This window comes from Marmota flaviventris, chromosome 14, assembly GCF_047511675.1.
Source record: "Marmota flaviventris isolate mMarFla1 chromosome 14, mMarFla1.hap1, whole genome shotgun sequence".
Lineage (NCBI taxonomy): Eukaryota > Metazoa > Chordata > Mammalia > Rodentia > Sciuridae > Marmota > Marmota flaviventris.
Window position 1 is genome coordinate 25646909 of NC_092511.1, and position 18857 is coordinate 25665765.

An 18857-nucleotide genomic window follows, 5' to 3' on the forward strand; every position below is an offset into this window, starting at 1 on the left:
AATGCCACACAATTATACAGATTTATATCTATGGTGTTTCTTTGCTTTCCTAAAGACATTATTAATTAAACAAAAATGGTCCTATGTGTGAAACTGAAAGTAATTCCCACATTCAATTTTCATCTCTCCCCCTACTAATACAACTACCCAGGAAATACCTTCATTGGATCAAGAGAAAACCAAACTTGAGCCTGGTCAACCCCAGCTCTCCCCAGGCATTTCAACTATTCATCTGCATCCACAGTTTCCAGGTAACTTATGTTGATCTGTGCTGTTTCTAAGAGTATTCAGAATAAAAGCAGAAGATGGGAATTTTTGTGTGCCTTTGATTTTGCTTAAGAATCACTGGAGTTCATAATTGAGTTTAAATGTAAAAAATGCATGTTAAAGCATTTTGTTCCTATGCTTATATAATGTTAACATAAGCAAAATACTGTAAATATAATAGAAAAGATGAGCTTTTACTCTTTGTTGTGAGGAGTAGTATTTATTATTCAAAAATTATTATTATTGAAAGTCATTATTTGATGATTGGTCATTATTTGTGACTTCTCAGTTGCTCTCAGATATTCTTGCTAAATATTGAAACCAGAGCTGTGAATTAATACCATGAGCTCTCAGGATCTATGACAGTTCTTGATATCCAGGAGCTATTGTGATATATTATTAGACTAAACTGTGCTTACATTTTGAAATGGGATCTCCATGCACAGGCTTTAATTTCCTTTTTATCCTCCACTTCCTCATGCAGTGGTAATTGAGAAAACATCGCCTCCTGTGCCTGTAGAAGTAGCTCCTGAGGCTTCTACATCAAGTGCGAGCCAAGTGATTGCACCTACTCAAGTAACAGGTCAGTACTGTGTTTGCCATGTTACATATCCTGTGGAGACATGTGTTTGAATCTATTTAAAACTGTATATCAAATTTTAAGCTTTCTCGTGGTACAGTTAGTCATAAAAGCGCATATTTGGAAATAATATGATTTATTAAAAAGTATGGATAAATAAATTACAATATGGTATATACAATAGAATATGACATAATTATTAATGTTTTAAATGAATATTTAATATGAAGAAATGCTTATGGCATAATGTTTATTAAGAAATATAGAACATGATGTAATGATTCTAATTTATTTTTTAAATGTCTATAAAAAGAGAAAAAGAGACAGAAAGGAAATGTATCAAAGTGTCAACTATTACCACTCAATGGCATCATGAATAACATTTATGTTCTTCATTATATTTTTATGTATTTCCTAAATTCTTTATAATAAACATTTTAATTGTTAGGTTTAAAAAGATTTAAAAAATATGCATTGTTTCTGAAACAAATGCAAAAACTTAAATAGTAACATCCTTAATGTATATTGAGCTCTTACAGTTTGGCCAGGCACAGTGGTGCTTACCTGTAATCCCAATGACTCAGTCAGTAGAATTGCAAATTCGAAGATAATCTAGGCAACTTAGTGAGACCCTGGGTTCAATCCCCAAGAATGGGAAAAAAATGTTGAAATGAGCTCTCATAAATCAACAAGAAAAATTACTTATGAGAAATGGGGAAAATAATGTAGTCAGAAAAGTCATAGAAAAATAAATAATACCAACGAACATATAGGAAATTTTATGTAATAGAAAAGATGAGCTTTTACTCTTTTTGTTATGAGGAGTAGTATTTATTATTCAAAAATTATTATTATTATTGAAAGTCATTATTTGATGATTGGTAAATACATGTAAATTTAAATAGGATAATACTTTATTCTTATCAAATTAGTGGCTGTGGCTGCCTTCCACTGTTCAGAGAGCTGGAGTTGTTATTAGCTCTGCAGTTAAAGGAGGCCATGATGACTGATCCAACAGAACTGTTTTTATTAGGGTGAAATTGAGACTTTTACCCATTGCTGAAGGGTTTGCCAGAAAAGCATAACCCAAAGGATATACTGAGAGACATACAGAAAGAGCTTTATTATGAGAGATCAGTTCACAAGATTCTCAAGCCTGAGGAGTCCCACAATCTGTTAACTGCTGGTTGGGGGCCTAGGAAAGCTAGGGATGTGGTTCTAGTCCAAACCTGGGGGCCTGAGAACCAAGGGAGCCAGAAGCATAGGTCCCAAATGGAGTTGGAAGGTCTGAGAACCAGGAATACTGGCTTCCAAGGACAGGAGAGATGATGTTCTTCTATGCCTTTTTGTTCTATTTGGGCCCTGCCCTCAGTGGGTGGAAGAGGTCCACCTGTATTGTCTACTAATGCAAGGTGCTAGTTTCTCCTGAAAACCCTCATGCACAAACACCTGGAAAAAGTGTTTTACTGGCCATCTGTACATCCATTAGCCAGTCAAGTTGACTTATGAAATTAGTCATCACAGTTTAAGTAAATTTGATTCAGCTTTTTTAGAAAATGGACCCCAATATGTATAAAGAACTGTATAAGCGTTCAGAACTTTTGACTCAGTAATCCTATTTTAAGATATCTTATATAGGGAATAAAAATTTCCCCAAAGACTGTGATGTTTTATATAAATGGTTACTTATCATAACATGATATATAACAGAAAAAAATAGAAATAAGCTAAATATTTAGGTTTAGAGAAATAAATAATCATGTTATATCTATATATTGAAAAAATATTATTCCACATTATATCACTACCAAATATAGTATTTTTGAAGAATTTTTACTACAGTATAGAAGGATATGGTCACAAAATATGGGTAAATTTAAAATGAAGGATATAGCAAATGAAAAATATAGAGTATTATACCTTGTAAATTAAAAAAAAAGACTTATATACCTTAAGGAAAGCTGGGAGAAACTGCATTAGATATTAGTAGTGATTATTTCTTGTAGTGAGACCTAAGAGGTTTACAGGTTGATTTCTTGTTAGAAATTTTTTTTATTTCCTACTTTTTGTAAATTGAACACAATTTTAGAGTTAGAAAAGAATGTCACTATGGTATTCAGTTAGAGAGGAGAAATAAATTTAAGAGACGTATTGTTCAACATAGTGTAGTTAATAATAATACATTGTATTCTTAAAAAGTGCTAAGAGAGCAGATTTAAATGTTCTTATCACAAAATAATAACTATGTGGTGTAATGCCCATGTCAATTAGTTAGATTTAGTCATTTAACTATCTATCTATCTATCTATTTATCTATATCTGTCATCTCAAAACATCATGTTATATGCAATAAATACATAAAATTTAAAGGTCAATTCAGATAAAAACATATAAATTTAAAAAGATTGTCAAGCAGCATCATATGAACTTATTCTAACTACCCTTATGATACCATTGCAGGACAAAATTGGTAGTGTGTAGCCAGAATAACTAATAGAAGAGTGCATTCTCCTTAAAATATTCCGTCCTCAGAAACATATGCAGCATGTTACATTTCAAATGTTATGTGTTTAACTTTAAACCATTTTCTCAAACATGTGAATGTACCTGTATTAGCGACAGCAGGCTAGAAATTGCTTATAAAAAGCACCTCTGAGCTGAGGTGAAAGGCCAGGTGACTAAGAAGAGTGGAGGCACTCGGTGGTCAGTGCATTTCCAACTAGTCTAGTGATAGAATCAAGGCACATCTGCTGCAGAGCTCTCAATTGCATGGCAACCACTCTTTGATTTTACTATTAATACTGAGGGGAATGCTACAGAAATGTTAGTGATTCTGAGTATTTTGGGAGTCATCCAATGAAACGATAGTGATTTTAACAAAAGGTATGACTAAAGTTGTCTATTTTGAGGGCATATATGAGTATACTTACTTTATTAAACACATGTATGCTACTGTTCTTTGCAAAGTCTCCCAGTTGGTAATATACTCTCTTGGTTAGCAAGGATCTCTTAATTATTTACCTTAAGGTTAAAAAAAAAATATATATATATATATATATTTTTTACAATGAAGTGTGACAGTGTAATTCACTAGTTTTTTTCTAAATAAATACTATATTTCCATTTTCCAATTTGAAGATGAATTTAGTTGTGAATGGGTATGGCTAACTTCAATGGACATACTTCTTGCAAAATAACTTTGCAGAGGCTAATTAAGTTTGGCTAGATGAAGGCAGTTTCATCCTTTAAAGGCAGCTGTGTGAGAAATAACAAATAGAAGTTGCTCGACTTCAACTGAACTGTGGAACTGATTGAAAAACATGAAAGCAGCCCTGCCGTATGAAGTTGTCAGAAGACTGTGTAATTGGAGTCTGGCAGAGAAACAGGGCTAACATCTGCTGTCACATGTTTGAAGCACAAATATTTATTTCCAAGAAACAAATGATGCTGAATTTTTTTCTCATGTAGTAGTTGTAAGTATTTGCATTACCTATAGTAAAAAAAAAAAAAAAAAAAAAATCTTAGTGAAAGAATCAATGAGGAGAAATTATACAGTCCATATAATTTAAATCAAAATGTAGATGGTCCCATTGGTTGGATATGGGGACCAAACATAGATCTTAGGAGCAAACTGACCAATGTTTTCAGGAACATTATATAATTTTTTTTATCAAAAACACCGAGGCAGTAAATTATTGTTACTGTTAGTTTCTCCCATATCTGAAGAAAGAAATAGAATAATTAAAGTCTAAAATAAATATGATCAGCTCTATATTTCATAGTGATGATATCTTTATGGTGGTGAGATTGGAGGTAGGCTTTATAGATTTTTTTTAGCCAAACACACTTTGACATGTAATAATTATAAAGTGAGCTGCATATTTGCAGGAAATAAGAGTGATATTTTCCACTCTTAACAGCTGACTTGGTGGCTTGCAACACTATGGGTGTACTGTTTCCAAATAAATTATACGTTTCAGCATATAAATTCTTGATTTAGCATAGGGTCTTAATAGCTGAGGGATAGGTTGGAAAATCAAACCTTTATTTCTCTGGCAAATATTTACAAAGTGGAAACATCTGTTTCAATTGTTGTGGGCAATTTATGCTCATTGTGGGGCAGTTAGAAAGCCAGGGCATTTTTGTAAACCTTGCCATGAGTTCACATTTGATGCCTTGCTCAGACTCTTCCCGAACTTTCCCCGTGGCCCTTGCAGACCAACCAGAAATTATTCTTTGTCTCCTTCACTGCCTTACAGAAACCTCTGTAATTACGATGGCCCAAGTATTTTTAAAGCTATTTGCTCATCCAGTTTTTCCAGAACTCACAATTGACCCCTTTAAAAATGTTTGTCCCTGAAGCATATTCCGAATGTCATTACAGTCTCAAGAAACTATGTATGCTGATGGAAAATGAACTCTTTTAAAAACAAAATGTAGAATCATCTCGCTTTAGTGTTTCCAGACGCCATTTTTAAGGCACTGATTCGTTTGCTCATTCATTCATTCAAGTCATCAGATGATGGATGACCTGGAGGTCAGCACACTCATTTTCACATTTTGCCAAAAGCTTTCTTTTTCATTTAATTTTAGAAAATAAAGATATACTGCTAAATCCACCATTGGCCTTGCTGCTGGGGTGAATAGAGCATTTGGTTTTTCCATTGGCTTTTGGTCATGGTTCTTTTTCCAAATTCTAAGTGGACTGCAGCCAAAGAAACAGAGTGAGGTCCTTGGACTGGTGAAGGTGAAGTTATTTCAGGGGCACATATCAAAAGAAAGGGTAGGGCTGCCCATGAACCCGGAGGCATATGGATGTTATGAAGCACACATGAAAAAGTCCAGTGGGGACACTTGCTTGACGGCCTCTCTGGGAAGCCAACCGTGCTGAAGAAGAAAAGCCATTCCCAGTTGCCAGGGTAGTGCTGGGGCTGTGCTGTCTGTGGGAGGCTCTGCCTCTATGGTTTCCAGGGCTTGTGTTGACAGTTTGCTCTAAGTGTCTGTTTCTCCACAAACTGGCCCATTCTGGGAGGATAGGTTCACATGCCGATGTGTGAGCGACCTCCTGCAAAAATATAAAGCCGGGTATCTTTGTCCTAAACAATAGAAAAAGCAGAAAATTCATCCTGTTCTTCAGGACAGCACCCCCAGGACTTGCCTTTCTGTGTGCTGTCGATGTGCTTGAGAATGAAAACATAACAGGGGAGTGGGGGAAGCTCAGCGACAGATGAGGAGACATACTTTAAAAATTTTAAATATGGGTAACAGTGTGGGTACGATGCCAACTAACTCTTGGATGCCCAGTGAGTAGAAAGCAGACTGAATGTCTTGGGGGCATTGTCCTGTCTACCTGGACAGGTGAGCTTCTGCCTGGCATGTGGCTGAAAGGGATCTCTGAGGTCAAAATGTTGAACGTTAAAGTAGCTGATCACTTCTTTCAAAAGGACACAATCAATACAGAAGTCAAATACGATATATAAATGTCCTTTCTCTCCCTGGATGTGTCTCTTAGTACCCTCTAGTGGCATCAGCTTAGCATTTTCAAGCATATGTTCATGCCCTGCCAGCAAGGATCACCATTTTCAAACTGTCTTTCTCTATATTGAACTATGAGAAGATCAATTAAAATCCCTCAACATTCTTTACCAACATAATTTCAATCTCATAACTTCCATTTAAGGTATTGAAGTGGAAGGAAAGGCCACTTTTATTCATTTCATTTCCTACAACAAAAGTTTTATGATATATAATATGTAATTTAAGAAATGATAAAAATATGTTGGTAAATTGTTATGGGAACATATTACACTTGAATTAAGCATCCATATTTTTGAAGACTTTTGTCCATATATGTTAAAAACTCCATTCTAATACTATGCCTGAAAAATGAGAAATAAATATTTGGTAATAGAGAAGAAATTGGTGTGTGGGGGAGGGGGGCAGTAACTATGGATCAGACCTTTCATATAAACTCTGGATTTATAGCCTTTTAAATTTTGGCCTGGATCCTTGCCCCTCATACCTTAATTCGTCATTTAAAGATTTTACTTTCCTTTTGCAAATATGACCAACATGTCTTTTCTGTTTTTAGAAAATGGCAGAAAAGAATACAAAGGAAGGTCGGTAATGACAAAGAAAACTAAGAAATCTAAATATGAATCATTTTCATAGGAGACATCTACCAATAATATATAGAGATGTTTAGAGATGTATTTCTCAAACTTTTCAACTAAAAATTCCTATAGAAAAGAAAATTCTTACCTGAGTGTCTTAGAGTATCACCTGGTGAGGACTACTTTTACCTTCAGATTTTTGGGGCACATAAAAATGGAACTCTTGAGGGAAGACTTTTCTGATTATAAAACTACTAATTACATGCTTGTTGTAGAAAACTTTTTAAGATACAGAAAAAAATATATAAATAAGAAAATAACAATCCAATAAACTTGGATATATTTTCTTCTAGCCTTTTTTTCCTGAGTGTATCATAATTTGAAATCAGGGTCTATATTGTGTTTTTTACCTAACTATATATTTTTTTCAACAAATAAGCATTTCCCTCTCCTGTTAATGATTGTATAACCTGTGTTTATAGTTATCAAAATTCATTGTGTTGTTATTGCCAGTTACTTAAATTGAAGTGTTCGTGTTAATCACTCAATGTTTTATCCTCCTGAATCATTTTAGTTTTTCTAGAATTGGGTAATTTACTAACTATAAGTAAGTATTTTTCTAATAGTTAACTAGCATAAATGAACTCATAAAAGATATTTAGATTGCAGGTCATGGTTGTTTGCATACCCTCTTCATACATTACAGATGATGTTGTTTTAAGTTTTACAGTTCCTGTGTTCCCCTTTCACAGGACTTGCTTTGAAATCTTAAAGTTATAGCACTGTGAATACTTTATGAAAAATGAAGACCGTGGTTGGGGTTTTGGAGAGCAACCTCAACCCCAGTGTAGTTCATTTACATGGTGAAGTTTTTGGTAAAGCATGATTTTCACATGCTTAGAAAATGGCAGAAAAGTGCATAGTGGGTCATTAGTGACAGTAACCCACTTGTATTTCTTCTTGTTCAAGCCATGGTCCCTCTTACAAAACTGTGCCATGGATTTGTTACACTCAGAGGCCTCAATCTACTTCTCCTTGGGGGGTTCCTTCGTCTCATCAGTGCCAGCATTTCTTTTAAGCCTTGTTTGCTATATGATAAGACTGAGATAATTATAGCCCAAGGTAGTATTGGTATAAATGCGCTATTTCTTTGTTACATATTCTTAGGTGACTTCAATACAAATAACAGTGATAATGATAACGTTTATGAATATACTTAATGTGCCAGGCATTAGGCTACATGCATTTAGGTTTTCTCAGTCTAATACTTAGGAGTTGGAACTCTGACTAGTTCCATTTTACACTTGTAGAAAAGTGAGGCTTATGATGGTTAAATAACTCACCCTGGACTAGAGAGCTTTAAAGGGTGACAGAATTTGTACCTGTGCTGACTTCAAGTGAGTGCTTCCAACCACCAGCTGTACTACCTCCTCTGTCGTTGTACCTTCCATCAGAGGTCATTGAAAATAAAAAATATTAGAGAGTAATTTATCTCAGAAGGCCACTTTTGAGTCCTGTGTCCTTTAGGTAATTAAGCTTATGTAGATGGACTCTTATGAACCTGTCTCCACCATAGTGCATATCTAAGTGGAGTGAGGACTTGAACAGGCTGCATGGAAGAAACAGGTCTCACGTAGCCATCAGTAAGAGAGTAAGGGAGGAATTTAACAGAGAAGATTTGGAAGATGATACTTTACTAGTATAAATAAAATGTGCTCACATTGGAAACTGGGAAATTGAGAGTTAGATATACTTGGAAGTTTGCTTTCATTAGGAGGGAGAACTCTTTCTTCGGAATTAATGAGAAACTTTGGAGGAGTTTGGACCTAGTTGTTGGAACTGAAATTTGACCTGCTAATGAATGGAAAATTACCATTTATTTCTTATCAGAAGAAATAACACAATGATTCAAACTCTGTCATCTATGGTGAAACAGAGTGGATAGAAATGTATGCATAGGCCATGTTGGAAGTTGTTTTTTCTTTTTTTGGGGGGAGGGGGTTGCCAGGGATTGAACTCAGGGGCACTCAACCACTGAGCCACATCCCCAGCCCTATTTTGTATTTTATTTAGAGACAAGGACTCACTGAGTTGCTTAGTGCCTTGCTGTTGCTGAGGCTGGCTTTGAACTCACGATCGTCCTGCCTCAATCTCCCTAGCCTCTGGGATTACAGGCATGCATCACAGCGCCTGGCTTGGAAGTTGTTTTGTTAAGAATAGATTTCCTTAAAACTTCCAACAGGCCTCTTTCTGAGTTTCTACCCACTGCAGTTGTTATTAGTAACTATTAATGATCTTGAATAGGACTAATCAATATTGTGATCACATGAACTTTTATTTGATTTCAGAGGTTGGCTTTGTCTTCTAAGTACAGGATTATGTCAACATTATTTAGCTAGTCAAGAAACACAAAGTAATGATTTGTAAATAGCAGTGAAATCTTTATTTCTGTGTTTCTTTTTTCACACTGTGTTCTTTTCTTTTAAAGAAATTAATGAATGTACTGTGAACCCTGATATCTGTGGAGCAGGACACTGCATTAACTTACCGGTGCGGTACACCTGTATCTGCTACGAGGGCTACAGGTTCAGTGAGCAACAGAGGAAGTGTGTTGGTAAGAGGCATTTAGGACAGACAGTTATTAATTAAATAGAAGATATTTGTTATGTGTAAAACATTTTTCTTAAACAAGTCGATTTAAACATGTCAAGAAAATGTTACTATGTTTAATTTTTAAAAGATGTTTATACTTTCTCTAAGAGAGCTCAGAAAAAGGATCTGCCATACTTCTGGGATTCTCTTCTTTATTCAGTGGTACCTACCTTGTCAAATTTGATATATTTACCTAAATGTGGAATAATTTATGAAAGTTTTTCAGATAAAGTAGATAAGAATTCCAGAAAGAGCTACCTAAAAACTTGTATTTAGCAAAAGCAAGTTAATATTAATGTCTGCTATAATAAAGAACTCAATGTTAATGTCTGCTATTATAAAGAATTCATTTAAGTACACGAAATATGATTTCTAAATTGGATTTCTAAATGGAGGACCTGTCTGTGCCCTGGCAGGAAGCTATTAATGAATTTATAAGTAAGAGATTTCATATACGTTGCTTTGGAATAAGAGGTATCTCAGAGAGAGGTTTAATAGAGTTAAATCAATCATTTTAATGCATTTACTATAAACTTAATTTCCTTTTTCAAAAAAGGGAGATTTAGCACTAAGTTACAAGGTGTTGTCAAAGTAAACAAAGCAACAAAGGCAGATGTGTGAATTTTGTGCATTATGTAGGGCAGGGAGGAGGGGGGGAAGAAGAGCTAATCACACTGCTCTATTACATGTTTCCCCTTCATTTGCATACATTGTATTCACCTTTAGAACCCAAAATATGAAGTAGAAGAGGCAGTAGAGATGTCTTAATCCAGCTCCTGGCCTGTGCACAGTGAAAGAGTCTCCGACTCTCTTGCTGACGGCACATTCCAGTGCTTGATGACCCCAGTTATCCGCAGAATGCTGGTTTGACCTGAAATCTGTCTGCAACATCAATGTTGTGGTTTTTAGTTTTAACCTTTGAGGTTATACGCAATAAGCTGCTTCCTCTTCCCACTCACCATCCTTCAAGGATCTTGGCAAGACAGATCCTGTCTCTTTTTACTTGTTCTCCTCAGTTGTAAAGGTTTGTGTCCCCAGGGAATGGCATGCTGGTCTTTTACAGAGCAGGGAGACTGAATTCTTGCTACACAGCACTAATCTTTTTCTATTTGTTGCATTAACAGATATTGATGAATGTACTCAGGCCCAACACCTCTGCTCCCAAGGACGCTGTGAAAACACCGAGGGAAGTTTCTTGTGTATTTGCCCGGCGGGATTTATGGCCAGTGAGGAGGGTACTAACTGCATAGGTAATGGCAGTGTTCTTCCTAATGTATAAATTCTCAGACCTGGGGTTTTAGGTGTCCCAGGACCCTATCAGTTCAGTGCTCATTAAGACAATCCAGAAGTTTTAAAATAAGCGTTTTGTTAGGACATGGCCATCTGCTAGGCACCGGCAGATATAAGTGAATTTTTTTTTCTTTCCAACACTTCTGATGGAGGAATGTCAAAAATGTACAGACACGGTGTGTAACATGTCACTTCTGGACCCCTTGTGAATCAAACCTCTGTGATTTGGAAGCCTGTTGAACAATCCAAGGGGTGATAGTAGATTTTAGTTATCTCACAATTATGTTTGAACTAAGCTGGGAGAGGTGTGAAATGATACTTTGGAAATTAAACCTTGACAGTGTTTTCTGCTTCATATAGACGTGGACGAGTGCCTGAGGCCTGACGTCTGTGGGGAGGGACACTGCATCAACACCGTGGGGGCCTTCCGGTGTGAATACTGTGATAGCGGGTACCGCATGACCCGGAGAGGCCGTTGCGAGGGTGAGTCTGCTTAGAGAATCAGGATCCTGGCGCCTGCATGCGCTGAGCACAAGCGCCCATGAAACACAGGGCTGGGTCTGGACTCCAGGGCCGTAAGCACAGCCTGGTTGCTGTTCTCCTCCCTGATTCTGCAAGATACCAGTGTATCCAGGCTCCCACACTTTCTGGATTCACAGCCACTTTGCCTCATTTCAGTGGCTCTGTCTGGATTATTTTCCATCTTCGTGTTCTCATTATTTTTCACCCTGGTATCTGCCTTCCCTGGTATTTGGAGTGAGATCACTTTAATTAATTGCCGAGTATCCTCGTACAAACCCAGTCTTAATTAGGACGTCTGGCTTGTTCATCTGGAAACATAGTGCAGGTGGAACCAGTGTTGATTTTTCGTTTTCAACTTGTTGCATTCCTTTGTCTCAGCTGCCTTCTTTTACACGTGTTCTGGGACTTTCTTGCAAACTTCCCACAGAAGTATTGTCTGACCAACTTGGTCAGATTCCAGTGGTGCTAAATAAAATTCCTTTCTTACTGACCATAGCCATAAGTTTGCCCTCATCAGGGAGATGTAGCTCAGTGGTAGTGCCCTGCCTAACATGCATGAGGTTCAATCCTGAGTAGAAAAAAATATATATAGAAAATATGTATTACATGGCCCAAATTACTTTCCAGTTAATAGTTCTGTCTATGTAGATGTCGAGGTTGGGCAGGTACTTTTTTGAAACTGCTGCAGTACTTTTCTGTACTTATATTCCTGAAGAAATACATTAGCTTCTGTTGAACTTCTGTCATGGAGATGTGAGGGCCAGGGCACAGGGGTCTCAGGCTGGTGTTGAGTAGTTTGCATGTGAGAGTGGTTTGGGGTCCTAGGGTTTCCTGCTTGGCTGCCAATAGTCTGCCTTTTGTTTAGCTTCTAAAGTTAGGGAGTGACAGACCAGGTGGGCCAGTCTGCTCTTAGCTGTCCCTTGGCTTCTGCCTGTTGGTTTTCTTCACAGCTCCAATGACCCAGAGAGCTAATTAGACATTTTTGTTGGCAGCTCCCACCTGCCCTTCAGTTCTGCATACAGTCCCAGAATGGAAAGAGAAGATATTTCATCAATAAGGAAAGAAGGGAGGAGACAAGAAATTTGAAGATTATAAAATTAAACTGAAAGCTCATAGAATATTCAGGAATACTCAATATATGGAAATTATTTAGCTGAAATATCACCAGGGTTCCCTGAATAAGTAATATATCATTCTATCCCCCGTGAAAAGGCTAGCGAAGCAGAAGGAGCCAAACAGTGTGGCTGTTTTCTACTTTGGTCATGGACTAGAACCAAAGGTCCCTGAGCTCCTGGCTCACAGAAGATTTTCTCAGCTGTCACTAACGAAGCTGCTTTCAAACAGCACCAGTCTCCAAGGAGCCTATTGTAGTTTACAGACATTATCTCATTCATCCTTGCTTTATTCCGTAAAAGCATTACAGGGCAGGTAGTCCCTCATTTATAGATGAGGGAACAAGTGAGAGCAGCAGGAAATTCAGGGATGTTATCTTGTATTGCTCAATGTTGCACTGTATTTATTGGGCCAGCCTGGCTCAGTGACATTTCTCTGATTAGCAGTTGTATTTTTATTTATTTTTTTTAAATTCCCATCCAGAGGAGAATGTAATGCTTTTTGGAAATTGAAACTGGCAAGCATCATCTTTTTTTTTTTTTTTTAAGAACAAGAAGTCCCAGAACATCTGAGCTTAAAAAAAAAAAAAATCCACAAACATCACTGTGTGTTATTGTTTATTAGTAGCAATTTTTCACTGATAAAAGAAAAATTACAATGCTGACCTGGTGCTTATTTTTTAATATCTTCATTTTTTTTTTTGTTATTTTTAAGCATTCCTGCCCTCCCAACAAATATGTAGTGGAGTGGAGTGGGAGAAAAGTTTTAAGTGTACCAGAATGAATACATGAAATACCTATGGATGTCTATTTAGTGAACTAGTTATGTATTTTTTAAAAGATATTTTTAGTTGTAGATGGACACAATACCTTTATTTTGTTTATTCAGATATATGCGGTGCTGGGGATCAAACCCAGGGCCTCACGCATGCTGGGCAAGCGCTCTACCACTGAGCTACCAACCCCAGCCCCAGTTATATATTTTTTTCACTTTCACTTTTCAGGATATGCCCTGAAAATCTATTCATGTGCTAAGTATGTTTAAAGGTCTATATACCATTCATTTTGTATTAGAGCACTTAGATACAAATTCAAAATCCACCTCCAGAGAAAGCACTTCTTTCAAATGCCACTCATTTTCATCTGTTGAACTCCTTCCTGTATTTTAGTTTCCTTCATTTTCTTGTTTTTAACCATTCTTTAAAAATAACTAATGCTAGTGTTATAGTTATCTCTGCTGCAGCTCCCACCAAACTTAGGTGATTTTTTTTCTTTCCGGTATTAAAAAGAATGATTAATAATTTCAGTTAGCAGCAAATGAGAGAAAAGGTCTATTTTTACCAGAAAATAGTCACACAAATTTAGATTTAATATCTAAGTGTCCCAATATAAAATGTAGGACCTCTAAACACCCATGTTTTTCTGGAAAATCTTAAAAGTATACATGAGTTCACTCTCTCCTAACGTTCTTTTCTTCCTCCAAGGACTTTCTATCATATGAAAGGTTTTAAATTACTCAAACCCAGGATATTCTTGGTTTATAAAGCCAAAGTGAAGATTCCCTAGAGCATCTAATGTCTGCAGAGAAAATTCTGGCCAGGTAGATATATGGCTTCCTCACTCTCGCCCCCATTCCTTGTATTTCTTTCTGGCAAGCTGTGGTATTTCTTGAAAGATTTGATGTTCAAAAAGTGACCTCAGAAGACTACCAACTCCCAGAGTGGAGAGGTCTGACGCTGCCAGTTGAAGAATTGGGGCCAAGTTCTTCCTTGGAATATGTTGTAAATATTTTAATCCAGGTATACTTCACCATGCATTATTGCCATATGTTTAAGTCTAGACCCACCGTCTCACCGAGTTGTTTTCTCCACTGAAATGCAGATCTAACCTGCCTTTCCTCTACTTCCTCATTAAAGGAAGGTTTCACTGTGGTATTGTGATGAAATTTCAGTTGATGACCTACCTCTTTGGCCTTTCAGATATTGATGAGTGTTTGACTCCAAGTACTTGTCCAGATGAGCAGTGTGTGAATTCCCCCGGGTCTTACCAGTGTGTCCCCTGCACAGAAGGATTCAGAGGCTGGAATGGACAGTGCCTTGGTAGGTATCAAAGTTTTTCTTTCTTCTGTACATTACATTTTCTGATAGAGTGTTATGTTGACAGTTTAGTCCTCTCTCAAAATGAAAAGCAAATGAAACATAATAAATTTACATCATTCTCGGAAAAGTTCTAAGTAATTTTTAATCATGGACAAAATAAGAAAATAGGTTCATATGTTAAGATGTAAGATTCTAGATGGAACAAATAATTCTAATTGCAATGAATTGTTATCCCTAATCTGATAAATACAACCAAATAAAATAGTAAATACAACATGGAAAAGAGAGATAAGGGAAGCATGAGAAGTGAGCACGGACTAATCGAGTAGGAAAGATACACCTGAACTTGCAATAGAAGTAGAGGATGTTGTAGTTTAGGCACAAGGGAAGATAAAGTTACCAATTCGCTGTGGTTCTTTTTCCTGTGTGGATCTGTCTACCATATGATCTTTTTCTTAAAAGTTGAACTCTTTTCCATTCCATGCCAGAACTCTGAATAAGTGGGCTAAATGTGTCATTAATTCGTTCTTTTCTTTCCCTGGTGCATAAGAATTTACTACTATGCCCAATATTGTACTAAGTTCTGGAATACAGTGAGGGGCAAGAAACAAGTCAAAAAGAAGAAAGGGGAGCTGCTTCCTTGTGATTCTTACATTTTTGGTGGGGAAGACTGGCCCACACCCAAATATCTCACAAGTAAAACTTACAAAGGCTAGGAAGGAAGGGTCAGTGATATTACGAGAATTTTTGAGAGAAGGAGTGGCCCTTAGAAAAAATTCTAGAGTTGAGACTTAACTAGGGGAGAAGGTGGGAGGGTGGAGATTTATTTTAGAGGAGGCAAGGATAAGTAGGTGGCAGAGGCACACTTAATACTAAAACTTTTCTCCCATCACCAGACAGCAGATCAGCCACCAAGGCTGGTGGAGGTGGTCCCCGAGCCCATGTTCCTATCCCCAAGAGTATCTCCTAACAGAATCATGAGATGCAGATTTTTGAGGAACAAAAGAAAAAATATATTCATTAGTCGTTTATTGGATAAGCAGTTGTTTATATAATTGGTTTTCATCAGAAAGTGCATTTGGTTTTAATTTTCCCATTTGGCACAAATTGCCTAGTTACCTATTAAAGTTCTATTTGTCCTGTCATTTTTACACACTGATGCATGATCCAGGAAGAGTGCCTGAAGTCTACCTTAATACTACAATTTGCTGTAGTGTAAACACAGCCCTGATTCATGAATTTACTAATGGAACATGGCTGACCAAATTGGCAAGTGATTGTTCTTCAATATAGATAATACTAAATGTGTTCTCGTGTGTATGTGTGTGTGTGTGTGTGTGTGTGTGTGTACACACACATATATACACATATTTTGTTCTAAATTAATGGAAAATACACAGTACCTTATTTAAAAATAATTTTACTTTTGCCAACCAGATGAGTAGAATCATAAGAAGAAATATTAGGTCACTATGTTGCTCAATTCAACCAAAGTCACACATTTAGCCTCTTGTTCCAAGCAATAGCTTTTGTTTCTACACTGCTGAGGTCATGCATTTCCTGTTATTAAGAGCAGGAATGTTTTTTTTTCCCCTTCTGCTTTGCGTGAAATTTTAGGCTGTATGTAATCTACACATCAAGCCACTCTGCCACCATATAATTGCTATTCCATCCATTGTTTATATTGAGATTACAGTTCTTTTAAATTTCTGAGGATTTTTGCAAATTATACTGATAGAGATTTTCCATCTTAATTTTTATGAAAAGAACTTTCAAGTGTTGAAAAGTTGAGAGAGACCAAAGGCAGATTTTGCAACACTCCCTGCCTCTTGTATTAAGCCAACAAGCGGATTGAATTTTTCTGCTAAGGGTTCACTGTGCTAATGAATACTCAGGCCTATCTTCTTGTGCCTTTATAGGTCTTAGTTTGTCACCTTTATACTTTCATACCTTTTATACCTTTATACTTTCATCCTCTCAAATGCTTTTCAGAAGGTACATCTTAAGCCTATCTGCTAGTTGAGCTAATTGATAGCACATGATCATTTGTTCATTTAAACAACCACAGGGGGCACCTTATGCATGCCAGATGTTTTGCTGAGACACTAGGGGTTGAGAGTGAGCAAAGTTGCTCCCCTCATTGTACTTACATTCTAGTGCTTACTGTTTAACAAGTGAGCACGTAAAATATGTTGGATATTAACAGGAAAAATGAACCAGCCTCCGAGAGAGGGCAGCATTCTAATTGTTTTCATCTCTAACTGTGACCAGTTTGGGGCTTTTATATATCCTTTTCATCCAGATAATTTAGGATACATTGGTGAGATTTTTATCCTAATTTTTTAAAAGTTTGTTTTAATTAGTTACACATGACAGCACAATGATCTTGACATATCACACATTTGAATCAGATGAGGTATAATTTCTCATTTTTCTGAGTGTACAGGTTGCAGAATCACATTGGTCATGCAGTCATGTATGTACATACAGCAATAATAAAGCCTATTTTATTCTGCTGTCCTAATTTTTAATCGACAATTTAATGTAATAACATTAAAGACTTGACCATTTCCTATAGTCACACCTTTTGGACAAAATCCTACATTTGGCACTTGTTAGTTGTCATCTGTAGAGATGACAGTCTCTACCTCATATGGCTGTTGGGTTCCAGATATCTTAGTTGTTTTTTTTTTTTTCCCTACAACCCTCCTCCTGGCTGTGTAGGTCTGCATGTTATAATCAAATACGTGCAAGTATCTGTGTAGTACACAGACTAATACTTAATTTGGCATTATGTTTTTGTTTTTTTTCCTTTAAGTTTGTCTATCTTCACATCATTTTGATTCTCTTTTCTTTTAAAATGTTCATTAAGAATTGCTACTCTGACCCCAGTGTTCTGCAGGGATCTGGTGCCAGTTACACTTTGTTTCTTTCACCAGCTAAATGATGAACTTGCCGAGACCATTAATGCTCTCATTATATTCACGCCAAGGAAGCTGGGTCTTACTGATGGATGCTTCTCTTTGATTTGTGAATTAGAACAGAAATTGTTTGTGTAGAAACAGGTAAAATGTGAGCAGGTGTTGTCCGAGGAACGACATTTTTTTCCTGGTATTTAGGGCCTACCGTCTTTCATTCTGGGTCATTTATTGTCCACGTCAGATATCCCTTTCCAACTCTTCCTAACACATCAGCCCTCAGAGTGTTTTTGGCAACTCTTGTTGGCTCTTCTGTTAATGTAGCTGCTTCTGGCAAGTTGTGGATTTTGGTCTCCTCTTGAGAGTCCTGTCGTCATTCCACACAGTACGCCTTGGGCCTGACGTTCAGCGGGGACCTGCTGCCCACTTGATCCCTGCCTTGAATGGCTCTTTCATCACCCTGGGTTCTGGCCAGTTCCAGCTGGCTGCTTTGACCAGGACCTCTCTGAAGGGAAGCCAGCCTGACAGGTACTCACTTGATGGGTTTCTCTTAACTCATGGGGAGCTGGACTCCCTCAAACCTGATAAGAACCATCCCTGAGGATGTTGCTCTAACATTTCATTATTTAAAGGTACACTTGCCATCTCTGATACAGAGGTCCTGGTACCCTGAGGTTAGATGTATTTTGGGCTGTGTGACCTCTCTGATGTTTTGTTTCATTGCCTGTAAAATACCAAAGAAGGATTGAAATAACTTCTTTGTAGGATTTATTGCCAGAATTAAATAAGTGATAGAAAGCACCTCATGAGGGCTGGAGTGGTGGCTCAGCAGTAGAGTGCTTGCCTAGCACATGTGAAGCCCTAGGTTCGATCCTCAGCACCATATAGAAATAAATAAATTAAATAAAGGTATTATGTAAAAAAAAAAAAAAAGAAAAGCAAAGAAAAAGAGAAAGCACTTCATAAGGTATCTGACACAAGGTTAGACCCAATAAACATTCTAACTATTCTTCCTCTAATCATATTACCCTCCTTTTTATTGCCCTTGTCCTGAAATACTAAAAAAAAAAAAAAAAAAAAAAAAGTAGTTAAGTTACCTACTAACCTACGATACCTGTTTAACTGTTCCATGTCTCTATATAAGTATATTCTCTTGGGCTTTCTTTAAACTTCCATCTTATAGACTTTAACTCTCCCTGTGTCGCGGGAACTTTATTTTATGGATTTGAGAGAGAGAGAGAGAGAGAGAGAGAGAGAGAGTGTGTGTGTGTGTGTGTGTGTTTGGTTGTCCTTTAATTTCTTAA

The 18857-nt window shown here is 36.9% G+C and overlaps 1 protein-coding gene across 6 annotated transcripts in view; it reads left to right on the forward strand.

The window, feature by feature from the left end:
- Ltbp1 (latent transforming growth factor beta binding protein 1) overlaps nucleotides 1–18857 on the forward strand; it is a 401517-nt gene that overhangs the window by 278840 nt on the left and 103820 nt on the right. For all 6 annotated transcript variants that reach the window (XM_027933415.2, XM_071601479.1, XM_071601480.1 and 3 more), the window contains 6 exons: nucleotides 152–251; nucleotides 752–850; nucleotides 9449–9574; nucleotides 10737–10862; nucleotides 11263–11385; nucleotides 14516–14635. In XM_027933415.2, coding sequence (XP_027789216.2) covers nucleotides 152–251; nucleotides 752–850; nucleotides 9449–9574; nucleotides 10737–10862; nucleotides 11263–11385; nucleotides 14516–14635 — 694 coding nt within the window. The remainder of the gene's footprint in view (nucleotides 1–151; nucleotides 252–751; nucleotides 851–9448; nucleotides 9575–10736; nucleotides 10863–11262; nucleotides 11386–14515; nucleotides 14636–18857) is intronic.